The 13955-nt window shown below is 42.1% G+C and overlaps 1 protein-coding gene across 1 annotated transcript in view; it reads left to right on the plus strand.

Annotated features, from left to right (window-relative positions):
* The window catches only part of DDI2 (DDI proteasomal shuttling factor 2), a 54674-nt gene that overhangs the window by 25789 nt on the left and 14930 nt on the right, over positions 1 to 13955 (plus strand). Inside the window, exons 6-7 of the mRNA XM_078330439.1 lie at positions 4627 to 4755; positions 12821 to 12924. Coding sequence (XP_078186565.1) covers positions 4627 to 4755; positions 12821 to 12924 — 233 coding nt within the window. The remainder of the gene's footprint in view (positions 1 to 4626; positions 4756 to 12820; positions 12925 to 13955) is intronic.

Below are 13955 nucleotides of genomic sequence, written 5' to 3' on the forward strand. Positions count from 1 at the left end.
ACCTGTGAGTAATATGAGCAGGTAGTTTTGGAATTGAGTGAGAGTCAAGGTCATTGCAAAAGAGCAGTCAGTTGGGCAGGAAGTGGGTCTTGAACTGGCCCCTGAAGCATTGGTGGAATTCAGCAAAACTGAAAGCAGGGGATGGAGCATTTTACAGGAGAGGCAAAATGATTGAGTGGCAAAGGGGACACATTCCTCCTGCTGAAGCAAAGGGTTTGGAGTAGTTAGAATGTAAGACCAGAAGGAAACAATGGGACCAGGATGGAGTGGGATCTGAAGCCATAGTGATGGCAATTTGAAACTAATCTCATAAGGAGTGGAAATCATTGAGGACTTTTAAGCAGATAAAGAAGTAAGTGATTTGAAAATGGTGATTTTGGCCCAGGACAGTGGCTCAAACCTGTAATCCCAGCACTTTGGGAGGCCAAGGCAGGCAGATCGCTTGAGGTCAGGAGTTCAAGGCCAGCGTGGCCAACATGGTGAAACCTCCATCTCTACTAAAAATACAAAATATATTTCACCATGTTTACAGGCATGGTGGTGGTACGCCTATAATCCCAGCTACTTGGGAGGTTGAGGCAGGAGAATTCCTTGAACCCAGGAGGCAGAGGTTGCAGTGAGCCGAGATTGTGCCACTGTACTCCAGCCTGGGAAACAGAGCAAGACTCTGTCTCCAAAAAAAAAAAAACCTGATATTTTAGGACAACTAAAGGTAGACAGATCTGGAGAATTCCATACCCCTAAGGGTCAGAACAATTTCCTTGCTTTAAATTACATGCCTACAGAGTGGTTTGGAAGCCAGAAAAATTGTCCTCTTGCAAGGGAATGGCAGTGTGAGCTAGGCTGATCAGTATGGTTAGAAGAAAGCATCAGAACAGATGCCGTGGCTCATACCTGTAATCCCAGGACTTTGGGAGGCCAAGGCAGGTGGATCACGTGAGGTCAGGAGTTCAAGACCAGCCTGGCCAACATGGTGAGGCCCCGTCTCTACTAAAAATACAAAAATTAGCTGGGCGTTGTGGCCCATGCCTATAATTCCAGCTACTTGGAAGGCTGAGGCAGGAGAATCGCTTAAACCTGGGAGGTAGAAAGGTTGCAGTGAGCTGAGATTGCACTAAAACTCCATCTCAAAAAAAAAAAGAAGAAAGAGCATCAGAAATAGCAGAAATTACATAGACCTTTATCTACAGGCTTGAGAGAAGAAAGAAGACTAGGAGAAGAGTCTAAGTGAACAATGCTCAGGTTTTATGGCTGCAAGAAAATAATCCCATTGGCAAAGACAGAGAAATCCAAAGTGGGAATTAGTTGAGGAGAAAAGAGTTTTATGCCTGTTGGCTTTGACATAGAAATATCCTAAGTGCCCTCATATTTAAGGGGAAGAGGGTTAATTCTTGGAGCAGAGTATGGAAGTCTACTTCTAATACTTCTAAGTTTTTGGAAGACTGCATGATATATTTATAAATAGTAGACTGCAGTGTCCCAATGTGGGTTTTTTGTTTTGTTTTGTTTTTTATTTTACTTTTTGAGCAGGTGAAGTAATAGATAATGCACTTACTTGCTTACATCCCAACATAGTAAGAGATCTTACTATGTTGCCCAGGCTGGTTTCCCACTCCTTGGCTTAGGTGATCCTCCTGTCTTGGCCTCCTAGAGTATAATGACAGGCAGGAGCCACTACACCTAGCCCAAAGTTTGTTATAAAAACAACTTGCTAGGGCCAGGCACTGTGACTCACATCTGTAATCCCAACACTTAGGGAAGCTGAGGTGGGTGGATCATTTGAGGTACGGAGTTTGAGACCAGCCTGGCCAACATGGTGAAACCCTGTCTCTACTAAAAATACAAAAATTAGCTGGATATGGTGGCGCAAGCCTGTGATCCTAGCTACTCCAGAGACTGAGGCAGGAGAATCGCTTGAAGCCTAGAGATGCTTGGTAAAAATTGCAAAGTACTGCTTAACTTAGCATTGCCATCTATAAACACGGGTCATCATTGCTTTCTACTGGTAAAGTTTTAAAATGTCTTTTAATTATTACATCACTACAGAACATTCTTTCCCTTGATGTCAAATTTCACACAGTGTTTCAGATTACAGAGTGGAACTGAAAGTTGAATTAAGTGGGGCAAGACACTTGCTAGGTAGAAATGATTTTATAGAGACAAAAGCCTTGGAGTGGACCGATCCAAGATGGCCGATCGCTAACATCTCAGGACTGCAGCTCTCAGTGAAGGCACAGAGAACTAGACGACACCACACTTTCAGACAAATTCTGGTCGCTCACGGAGCAGAAGATCCCCAGTGGAGGAATCACACGGGTCGCCAGCGCAACTTTGGTGGCTGGCGCAACGGTTCTGCCGGCACCTCAGCGCGGCAGCTCTCAGAGCAGAGTAAACAGGTTCGGAGGACCCACGAGGGCCCCCAGCACGACACCAGAGCCCGGCGCAGCGGCTGTGATGGCACCTCGGTGCAGAGTAAACAGGACCGGCTCCCCTTCTGACCGAGGTTTGGAGCCCCGGGAAGGCAGAGTCGCCCACTACGGACACAAGAAGGAAGCCAGACAAGAGAATCCTGGGCAGAAAAGCACCATCAGTTTTAACGCCTCTGCTCTGGCCCTGGGAACTAACAACCTGGACGCCCACTCAAGAGACCTAATCTGAAAGTTGGTAAGTTCAAAGACCACAGGAGGATAAACTTACAATGAAGGGAAGAAACCAGAGTAAAAAAGCTGAGAATACTCAAAGTCAGAACGCCTCTCCCTCTAAAGATGATCACAGTTCCACATCAACAATGGAACAAGGCTTGATGGAGAACGAGTGCATCCCAATGCTAGAATATCGCTTCAGGGAATGGATAATAACAAACTTCGGTGAGTTAAAATAACATGTTGTAGCCCAATGTAAAGAAACTAGGAACTTTGAAAAAAAGTTTGATGAAATCATATTGAGAATAGACAACTTAGAGAGGCGTATGAGTGAAATAATGGAACTGAAGAATACAATACAGGAACTCTGAGAAGTTTGCACAGTTTTAAACACTCGAATTGTTCAAGCAGAAGAAGGGATATCAGAGGTCAAAGTCCAACTTAATGAAATAAAACGCGAAGAAAAGATTAGAGAAAAAAGGATAAAAAGGAATGAGCAAAGTCTCCAAGAAATGTGGGACTATGTGAAAAGACCAAATTTACGTTTGATAGGTATACCTGAAAGCGACGGAGAGAATGAATCCAAGATGGAAAATACCCTTCAGGAAATTATTCAGGAAAATTTTCCTAAACTAGCAAAGCAGGTCAATATTCAACCCCAAGTAATACAGAGAACACCACAAAGATATTCCTCAAGAAGAGCAACCCCAAGGCACATAATCGTTAGATTCACTACGGCTGAAACGAAGGAGAAAATACTAAGGGTAGCCAGAGAGAAAGGTCAGGTTACCCACAAAGGCAAGTCAATCAGACTTACAGCAGATCTCTCAGCAGAAACTCTACAAGCCAGAAGAGAGTGGGGGCCAATATTCAACATCCTCAAAAAACAGAACCTTCAGCCCAGAATTTCATATCCAGCCAAACTAAGCTTCACAACTGAAGGAAAAATAAAATCTTTTATGAACAAGCAAGAACTCAGAGATTTTATTACCACCAGGCCTGCTTTACAAGAGCTTCTGAAAGAAGCATTACACACAGAAAGAAACAACCAGTATCAACCCTTCTAAAAATATACCAAAAAGTAAAGAGCACCAACATAAAGAAGAATTTACACCAACGAATGGATAAAACAGCCTGTTAACATCAAATGGCAGTAACCCTAAATTTAAATTGACTAAATCCCCCAATCAAAAGACACAGCCAAAAACCAATGGCATGTTACATCCAGACCTGTTTCACAGGCAAGGATACACAAAGACTCAAAACAAAGGGATGGAGAAAGATTTACCAACCAAATGGAGAACAAAAATAAATAAATAAAAAGCAGGAGTTGCAATTCTCGTATCGGATAAAATAGATTTTAAAGCAACAAAGATATAGTGGTAAAAGGATCAATGCAACAACAAGAGCTAACGATCCTAACACCCAGATACATAGAGACTTAAACACAATGAGACAGAAAATTAATAAGGATATCAAGGACTCAAACTCAGATCCGGAACAAGTAAACTTAATAAATATTTATAGAGCTCTCCACTTCAAATACACAAAATAAACATTCTAGTCAATTCCACATCACACGTACTCATAGGTTTAAATGAAACATTGATTGGCCATTATTAATGCCCTTTTTTTTTTAAGAATAAAGCAATATTTCCACTCACTCTCCCTCTTTCTCTTCCTCTTTCTTCCTCTCCTTTACTCATTTGTTTCTTCTTTCCTTCACTCAAAAAAAAAAAAAGAAATCAACTCGTAAACCTCTAGATCCAGGTCGGCAATGTCTCTCTCATTGCTTAAATTCCTTCCTTCCCTTCCCTCCCTCCCTCCCCCCTTCCTCCCTTCCTTCATCCCTCCCTTCCTCCAAAAAAAAAAAAAAAAAAAAAAGCCTTGGAGTGTACTTGCTTTCACCTTGTTATTAATTAGTGCTGTATTCTCATAAATGTGGATTTTGTTTTTATTGACTGATGTTTCTCTACCCCTGCAGGTGCCCAGATGACTATTATGAGCCAAGCTTGTGCCGAAAGGTGCAATATAATGAGACTGGTGGACCGTCGGTGGGCAGGGATTGCCAAAGGAGTGGGCACCCAGAAGATTATTGGAAGGGTACATCTAGGTGAGCAAAAGGCACTGGGGCTTGCTGTCTTTCTGTAGGCTATTTGTAGGTAGGGTAGTAGATTTTCAAGTTTTTAGAGGGCTTTTCGTTGTTCTTATTTTGTTGTTGTTGTTGTTGTTTTAAATTTCTTTTGTGTAGGTATGTCTGAGCCAGCAAGCTTAATTTCTAGACGTTTTAAATCCTGTGTTCTGTCAAAGTTATGTGTTTCTGCTGGTTCCAAAAAAACTAGTCTCCTCTACATTTGTATTTCCTGAAAAGATAATTTCTTTCCATTATTTTAGCTGATTTGTTTTGATACTTACCTCCATATTTCTAAATGGCATGTTTATCTTGCTGTTTACTCACATGACTGCGTAAATGTTTTTGAGAGCTGAGCCATCTAATTGAATGGCTAGTATTTTTTTTTTCTTTCATGGCTAGTATTATTTTCTCTTAAAATTAATAATTGTCCTGTTTTTCTCACTTGGTTTCTTGCATGGAATTCATCCCAGACATTTCCTAATTATGTAAATCTCCTTTAAATAGATTCAAGCACATCGGATAGTCTGTACATTTCATCCTATCAAAGACACTTCTTGAGCCTGGACTGGCAGTTTCAGGCCAGCTTCAGAGCTGTTGTTTTGGAATTTAACCTGAGTCCTGCAGACTCCTTTCTCTCCTGTGTTCGATTACATGAACCCCTTGTCTTCCTCTTTTCTATCTGCTCCTCAGTATTTTGGAGTGCATCTTCCAGTAACATCCTTAGAAGATATGCATGTGGTAAATTAAGACTAAGTATCAGACATGTCTTTTTTTCTCTATACATTCTAGTTGTCTGCCTAGGTTGGAAATCATTTTCCTTCACAATTTTGAGACATTGCCCCTTAACCTTTTCACTGTCAGTGTTGCTGTAGTGAGGCTGGATGCTATTCTGATTCTCGATCCTTTATGTGAAAGCTTTCTTTTTCTTTTCTTTCTTTCTTTTTTTTTTTTTTTTTTTTTTGTTGTTGTTGAGACAGCCTGTTCTGTTGCTCAAGCTGGAGTGCAGAGGCACAATTTCAGCTCACTGCAACCTCCACCTCCTAGGTTCGAGTGATTCTCCTGCCTCAGCCTTCCTGAGTAGCTGGGATCACAGGCATGTACCACCATGCCCAACTAATTTTTGTATTCTTACTAGAGACAGGGTTTTACCATATTGACCAGGACGATCTCTCTCAAACTCCTGGCCTCAAGTGATCCGCCCACCAGGCCTCCCAAAGTGCTGGGATTACAGGTGTGAGCCATCATGCCTGGCCTTGTTTTCCTTTTTTGAAGCTTGTAAGTCTTCCCTTTGACCCCGCAGTGTTTTGAACTTTCACAATGACATGCTTGGGTGTGGATCTCTTCTCATATACTGTACTGGGCATAGAAGCTCACATCCTTCGGTTCTGGGGACTTGCTCTTGAGTTATTTTTGCTATGATTTTCTACCCTCTGGAATGTCAGTTATTCAGATAGGACAGTCTATCCTGAACTTACCCTCTAGTTTTCTTCTCTTTTGTTTTTCTGTGGGATTTCTTCAACTTTGTCTTCCAAGCTTTGTGTTGCACTTTGTATTTGTTTACATTTTACTTTAGATGGTTTTCATAAATGCCTTGTGATCTTTGACATCTGCTCACATCTAAGAGTGGGTCACTGGCTGGGTGTGGTGGCTCACACCTACGATCCCAGTGCTTCAGAATGCTTATGTGGGACGATGGGTTGAGGCCAGGAGTTTGAGACCAGCTTGGCAACTTAGGGAAAACTCATCTCTATAAAAGAAATTTTTTTAGTAGTCGGGTGTGGTGGCAAGTGCCGATAGTCCCAGCTACTTGAGAGGCTAAGGCAAGAGTATTGCTTGAGCCAGGAAGATAGAAGCTGAGTGAGCTGTTTTCATACTAAAGCATTCCAGCTTGGGTGACAGCAAGATCTTGTTTCAAAAAAAGAGTGTGGGCCACCAAAAAGCTTATTTGGAAAATGACTCAGGTAGGCAGCCATGGCTCTTGTGGCCTTCATGTAGGGTAGGCAGGGAGAAAAAGGCTGGCATCTCAGTTGGATTTCATTTATCCCCCCACCCCCCACCCTGTTTTTAGTCAGGTACTTGTTCTGTCCCTGTCTCCCTCCATGATCATCTCTGTTAAGAGTGCCTCTATTTCACCCTCTCTAGAAAATAAGCCACTAGTCTGCTGCTGGGGTGAAGGGTCACCTGGCTGAGCAGAGTGCAGGAGGGACACCCCAGGGGCTAACTGTGCCTCTGCAGCCTTCCCACCAGGCTTGCTGCTTTGGGCCCATCTCTCCTCCCACCTGCAGAGGTATTTGTGACCAGTTCCTATGCCCCATAGGAGTTCTGTGATACCAGTTGGGCTGCTGCTCAGTTTTCCTCACTATTACCTGATTTTTAGCTCAAAAGTTTTGTTTCTGTGGTCTCTTCCATTATATTTGGCCTTAAAAATTTATGCCTTAGAGCTGGGCATGATGGCTCATGCCTATAATCCCAGTACTTTTGGGATGCTGAAGCGGGTGGATCACCTGAGGTCAGGAGTTTGAGACCAGCCTTGCCAATGGGATGAAATCCACTCCCTACAAAAAGTACAAAAAATTAGCTAGGCATGGTGGTGAGTGCCTATAATCCTAGCTACCTAGGAGGCTGAGGCAGGAGAATTGCTTAAACCTGGGAGGTGGAGGTTGCAGTAAGCTAAGATCATGCCATTTCACTGCAGCCTGGGCAACAAGAGCAAAACTCCATCTAAAAAAAAAAAAAAATGTATGCCTTAGACAAAACCCAAAAGTCTTTTTTGTAATGTTTTAGGAGTAAATGTAGAAATGTAAATAATGCATGTATTCAGTCCTCATCTCTAATCAGAATTGTTGTTTTTGTTTTCTTTCATTATCCATTTAATAGATGCTTATTATGGAGAACTTTAAAAGTATAGAAATGTAAGATGAAGGAAAAAAAATCCGTTAAATTGCTGTGGTAAGAATCAACCACCAGTATCATTTGAGTATATCTCCTTCTGGTCATTTTTCTATGCATTTTTTTTTTCTTACAAAAGGTTATTGTTTCATGTTTAAAATTTTATATTCCACACTAAGAAAAAGTGAAATAACGTTTTCCCAATGTCACTATAAATTTCATAAGCATTATTTAAATAAATGAATAAATATATAGCATTCTGTTGCAGGTTTAAGGGTCAGCTTCTGGGTTATGTTTCTTTTTTGAGACAGAATCTTGCTCTCTTATCCACACTGGAGTGCAGTGACACAATCTCAGCTCACTGCAACCTCTGCCTCCCAGGTTCAAGCAATTCTCCTGCCCCAGCCTCCCAAATAGCTGGGATTACAGGTGCCTGCTACCACACCTAGCTAATCTTTGTATTTTTGATAGAGATGGGGTTTAACCATGTTGCCCAGGCTGGTCTCTGAACTCCTGAGCTCAAGTGATTCACCTGACTCAGCCAACCAAAGTGCTGGGATTACAGGTGTGAGCCCAGTGCCCACACCTGGCTGGTTATGTTTCCTGGTACAACATGGCAGTATAGTTTTCTGTACATCTTGATTTTTTTCCCCTAGTAAAGATTTCTATAAGTGAAATTACTGAATCAAAGTTATGGATGCTTTAGGGTTCTTGATATATTGCTAAGTTGTACCAATCCAGTTTATTCACACTGAATGAATATTCATATTAATGTCCTATACTGTTAGCAATATTCGTTTTCCCTCTTACATTTTACAAAGAAGGCTGGGTGTGGTGGCTCATGCCTGAAATCCCAGCACTTTGAGAGGCTGAGGCGGGCAGATTACTTGAGCTCAGGAGTTCCAGACCAGCCGGGGCAACATAGCGAAACCCCATCTCTACAAAAAATACAAAAAAAATGGCCAGGTGCAGTGGCTCATGCCTGTAATCCCAGCACTTTGGGAGGCAGAGGTGGGCAGATCACCTGAGGTCGGGAGTTTGAGACCAGCCTGACAAAGTGGAGAAACCCCATCTCTACTAAAAATACAAAATTAGTTGGGCATGGTGGTGCATCCCTGTAATCCCAGCTACTGGGGAGGCTGAGGCAGGAGAATCACTTGAATCTGGGAGGCGGAGGTTGCAGTGAGCCGAGATCATGTCATTGCACTCTAGCCTGGGCAACAAGAAGGAAAGTCCATCTCAAAAAAAAAAAAAATTAGTTGGTCATCGTGAAGTGTGCCTGTAGTCCCAGCTACTCAGGAGGCTGAAGTGAGAGAGGATCACTTGAACCTGGGAGGCAAAGGTTGTAGTGAGCCGAGATCATGCCCCAGTGTACTTGAGCCTGGGCGGTAGAGCAATAAATTTTTTTACAAATAAAAAAGTGGTTTATTATTGTAAGTTACTTTTCTTTCATTGCAAATAATAGTTTTTCTATGCATTGGCTTTCTTTCTTTCTTTTGAAATAATGTATGTCTGTTTATTAGGGTCTTTGTGTTTCTCTTACTGATTTGTGTAGGATAAGGATAAACTACCTTATTCTCATACTTTCCTCAACACAGTAGGACTGAGAGTTGGGCAAAAATACCACAAACTGGTTGCTTCAGGGGCTGAGTTCTCAGATTTCTTATGGCTTTAAGTGAGACGATAATAGGAAGAGACAAAATAAGTACCAAGTTCTGTGTCCAACCTTGTGAATGTTACAACCGCAGCTATGATCTTCACGAAGAAACCCTCATAGCAATAGGGGAAATCTAAATAAAAGGAAAGCTTTATCATGGATCAGAAGACTCAGTATGTTTTCTCCCACATTCATCCACAGAGGCATTGAGATGCCATCAAAATCCTGGCAGTTTTTTGTGAGACTGGATATGCTCATTTTAAGTTCAGCATGGGCCCTGTATTGTGAGAATGGGCAAAATACTCTAGAATAACATCGTCTAATAGATATCAAAGGACTGTCTAGAAGATATTAGTAGAAACAAACCCATGATTATATGAACCTTGATAAATGAGAGGGAGTCTTAGAAAATTTTAGGAAATGTTGCTAGGACAAGAGGTATCCATGGGAAGAAATGAATTAGAAATTGGACCCCTACCCACACCACACAAAAGCAAATTCATGGTAGATTAAAGACCTAGTTGTGGGGTGGGAGGATTGCTTGAGCCTAGGAGTTCCAGACCAGCCTAGGCAACATAGCAGACCCTGTCAAAAAAAAAAAAAAAAAAAACCCAAAACCTAGATGTGGAAAGGAAAGTTAAAAATTTTAGGAAAAAAAAAATACAGTATCTGTGTAGGGAAGGATTTCTTTAAAAATAGGAAGGAAGTGATTTCATATATTCAGCCACGTTAAGATTAAGAACTTTTCATCTGCTGGGTGTGGTGGCTTACTCCTGTAATCCCAGCACTTTGGGAGGCCAAGGCAGGATGACTGCCTGAGGCCAGAAGTTTGAGACTAACCTGGTCAATATGGCAAGGCCCAATCTCTACAAAAAGTAAGTTTTTGGCTGGGTGCATTGGCTTACCCAGCCAAAATCCCAGCACTTTGGGAGGCCAAGGTGGGTGGATCACCTGAGGTCAGGAGTTCAAGACCAGCATGGCCAACATGGTGAATCCCTCTCTCTACTAAAATTACAAAAATTAGCTGGGCGTGGTGGCACACACTTGTAATCCCAGCTACTTGGGAGGTGTAGGTAGAGAATCAGAGAATCATTTGAACACAGGGGGCAGAGGTTGCAGTGAGCCAAGATCACGCCACAGGACTCCAGCCTGGGCAACAGAACAAGACTCTGTCTCAAAAAAAAAAAAAATGATTTTTTTTTTTTTTTTTTTAAGAACTTTTCAGGGCTGGGTACAGTGGCTCATACCTGTAACTCTAGCTCTTTTGGAGGCCAAAGAGGGAGGATCACTTCAGTCAGGAGTTGAAGACCAGCTTGGGCAATGTAGTAAGACTTCGTCTCTATTTTTAAAAAATGTCCGGGCTTGGTATCTCACACCTGTAATCCTAGCAGTTTGGGAGGCTGAGGTGGGCAGATCACCTGAGGTCAGGAGTTCAAGACTAGCCTGGCCAACATGGTAAAAACCCTGTCTCTACTAAAAATACAAAAATTAGTTGTGCATGGTGGCGCACACCTGTAATCCCAGCTACTTTGGAGGCTAAAACAGGAGAATCACTTGAATCCAGAGGCAGAGGTTGCGGTAAGCTGAGATCATGCCAGTGCACTCCAGCCTGGGCGACAGAGTGAGACTCTGTCTTGGGGTGGGAAAAAAAGTAGTAATTAAAAGAACTTTCTGTTAAAAGACATCACAAAGTGAACACAAATTAGGAAAGAACTTTAGGAACACATATAACTAATAAAGGATTCATATTCAGGATATAGACCCATGTGTATATCTTGCAACTCAGACAATATAAAACTTTACAGAGGCCAGGCACAGTAGCTCACACCTGTAATCCCAGCATTTTGGGAGGCCAAGGCAGAAGGATCATGAGGTCAGGAGACCAAGACCATCCTGACAATGGTGAAACACCCTATGTCTACTAAAGATACAAAAAATTAGCCAGGTGTGGTGGTGGGCGCCTGCAATCCCAGCTACTCAGGAGGCTGAGGCAAGAGAATTGCTTAAACCCGGGATGTGGAGATTGCAGTGAGCTGAGATTTCACCACTGCACTCCAGGGAGACTCTGTCAATCAATCATTCAATCAATCAATAAAAATTTACAGGAATTGCCGGGTGCCATAGCTTGAAACCAACCTGGCCAACATGGCAATACTCCATTTCGCTAAGAAGACAAAAATTAGTTGAGCATTGTAGTGCACACCTGTAGTCCCAGCTACTCTGGAGACTGAGGCATGATAACTTCTTGAACCTGGGAGGCAGAGGTTGCAGTGAGATGAGATCATGCCACTGTACTCCAGCCTGGGCGACAGGAGTAAGACTCCTCTATCTCAAAAAATTTTTTTTTGTTTTTACAGAACCACTTTGACACTTGAGGAAATCCAGATGGTTAATAAATATATGAAAATTTTCTGCCAGGCACGGTGGCTCGTGCCTATAATCGCAGCACTTTGGGAGGCCAAGGTGAGCAGATCTCTTGAGGTCAGGAATTCAAGACCAGCCTGGCCAACATGGTGAAACCCTGTCTCTGCTAAAAATACAAAAATTAGCTTGACATGGTGGTAGGTGTCTGTAAACTCAGCTACTCGGGAGACCAAGGCAGGGAAATCTCTCCTGAACCCTGGAGGAGGAGGTTGCAGTGAGCTGAGATGGTGCCACTGCACTCCAGCCTGGATGACAGAGCAAGACTTTGTCTCAAAAAAAAAAAAAAAAATTTGCTTAACTTCATTGTTAATCAGGAAAATACAAAATTACTAGCCCGGTTAGCAAATATTTAAAAATCTAATATTAAGCCTTCGTTGACTTTTTTTTTTTTTTTTCTGAGATGACCCAGTCTTGGCTCACTGCAACCTCCACCTCCTGTGTTCAAGCGATTCTCCTGCCTCAGCCTTCGAAGTAGCTGGGATTATTGGCACCCACCACCACACCCAGCTGATTTTTGTATTTTTAGTAAAGATGGGGTTTCACCATGTTGGTCAGGCTGGTCTCAAACCCCTGACCTCGTGATCCGCCAGCCTTGGCCTCCCAAAGAGTGCTGGGATTACCGACGTGAGCCAATATGCCCTTTTTTTTTTGAAATGGAGTTTTGCCCAGGCTCTAATGTAGTGACACAGTCTCAGCTCACTGTAACCTCCACTTCCCAGGTTCAAGCGATTCTCCTGCCTCAGCCTCTTAAGTAAGTGGGATTATAGGCATGCACCACCACACCTGGCTAATTTTTATATTTTTAGTAGAGACAGGGTTTCACCGTGTTGGCCAGGCTGTTCTCAAACTCCTGACCTCAGGTGATCTGTCTACCTTGTCCTCCCAAAGTGCTGAGATTACAGGCGTGAGCCACTATGCCTGGCCTTTGCTGGCTTTGAAATTGATCTTACCTGTTTGCATGCTTTGCCTTAATTGCTTGCAGTAAGCAAGGCACAGAATGACAAGTACATTTTCAGTGCTTGCCTTGGGCTTTTGAAGTACATAACAGTAACCTTTTCTCTTCATGTGCTTTAGCTCAGGTTCAGATTGAAGGAGATTTTTTGGCATGTTCCTTCTCTATACTTGAGGAACAGCCCATGGACATGCTTCTGGGACTGGACATGCTTAAACGGCATCAGGTAATTAAGAGCTTCACTTTTTTTTTTTTTTTTTGCATCTGCTTTTTGTAATATGGTTATTGTTATATTACATTGTTTATTGCTTATGTATACTGGAAAACTAAGAAATACGACTTTTCAAACCTTGAAGTGTCCTTAAATTGTGTTGTTATACAAAGGTTGAAATGATGTATCAGTATAGATAGAATTTGTTTTTGTGAAAACTCTCTAAATCTGTTGAATCTTGACAAATGTTTTGAGCTTGTAAGGGACAATTCGGTTCCTCGTATAATTTTAAGGTTCTGATTATATCCTGATTAGTAGTAGTTTTTTTGATGATTGACTAAAAGTGTCAGTCAAGTGAGTTTTTAGTATTTTCCGATGCTGATCAAATAGTACTTGGGAAGAAGACCTTCAAGGTTAAGGAAGGTATATGTATGTCGTTGGGAGTGAAAGTGTTTGTTTAGTACAGGGAGCATAATTAATATATTAATTTGTGTTGATATTTATCTTTCTACTCTAAAGCACAATAATTTAAGGTATACTGCTGTCATTGAAGAAGCAGTCCACTCGCTAACTAGACAAGATTGGGCATGTTCAGGGCAGTATGGCTATAGATCCCACTTGCTACTTCACATTTTTCACAGTAGAATTTTGTGTCTAGTCAAACTACCCGCTACAATGAAGCATGCCTGTAATCCCAGCGTTTTGGGAGGCTAAGGAGGGTGGATTGCTTGAGGCCAGAGTGAGTTTGAGACCAGTCTGGGTGACTTAGTGAGACCCTGTCTCTACAAAAAATACAGAAATTAGCTAGGATGGTGGTACATTAGCTACTTTGCAAGGCTGAGGCAGGAGGATCCCTTGAGACCACGGTGCAGTGAGTCAGGATTGTGCCGCTACACTTCAGCCTGGGGAACAGCAAAACCCCATCTCAAAAAAGAAACTTGAGTTTAAAACAATTGAAAATACAGGTAATCAATATTTTTATTTCACTATATTTGAATATTTCTGTAAAAGTGGATGCATCATATTGATAATAAGACATAGCATTC

Source organism: Callithrix jacchus, chromosome 7, assembly GCF_049354715.1.
Source record: "Callithrix jacchus isolate 240 chromosome 7, calJac240_pri, whole genome shotgun sequence".
In the NCBI taxonomy this organism is placed as follows: domain Eukaryota; kingdom Metazoa; phylum Chordata; class Mammalia; order Primates; family Cebidae; genus Callithrix; species Callithrix jacchus.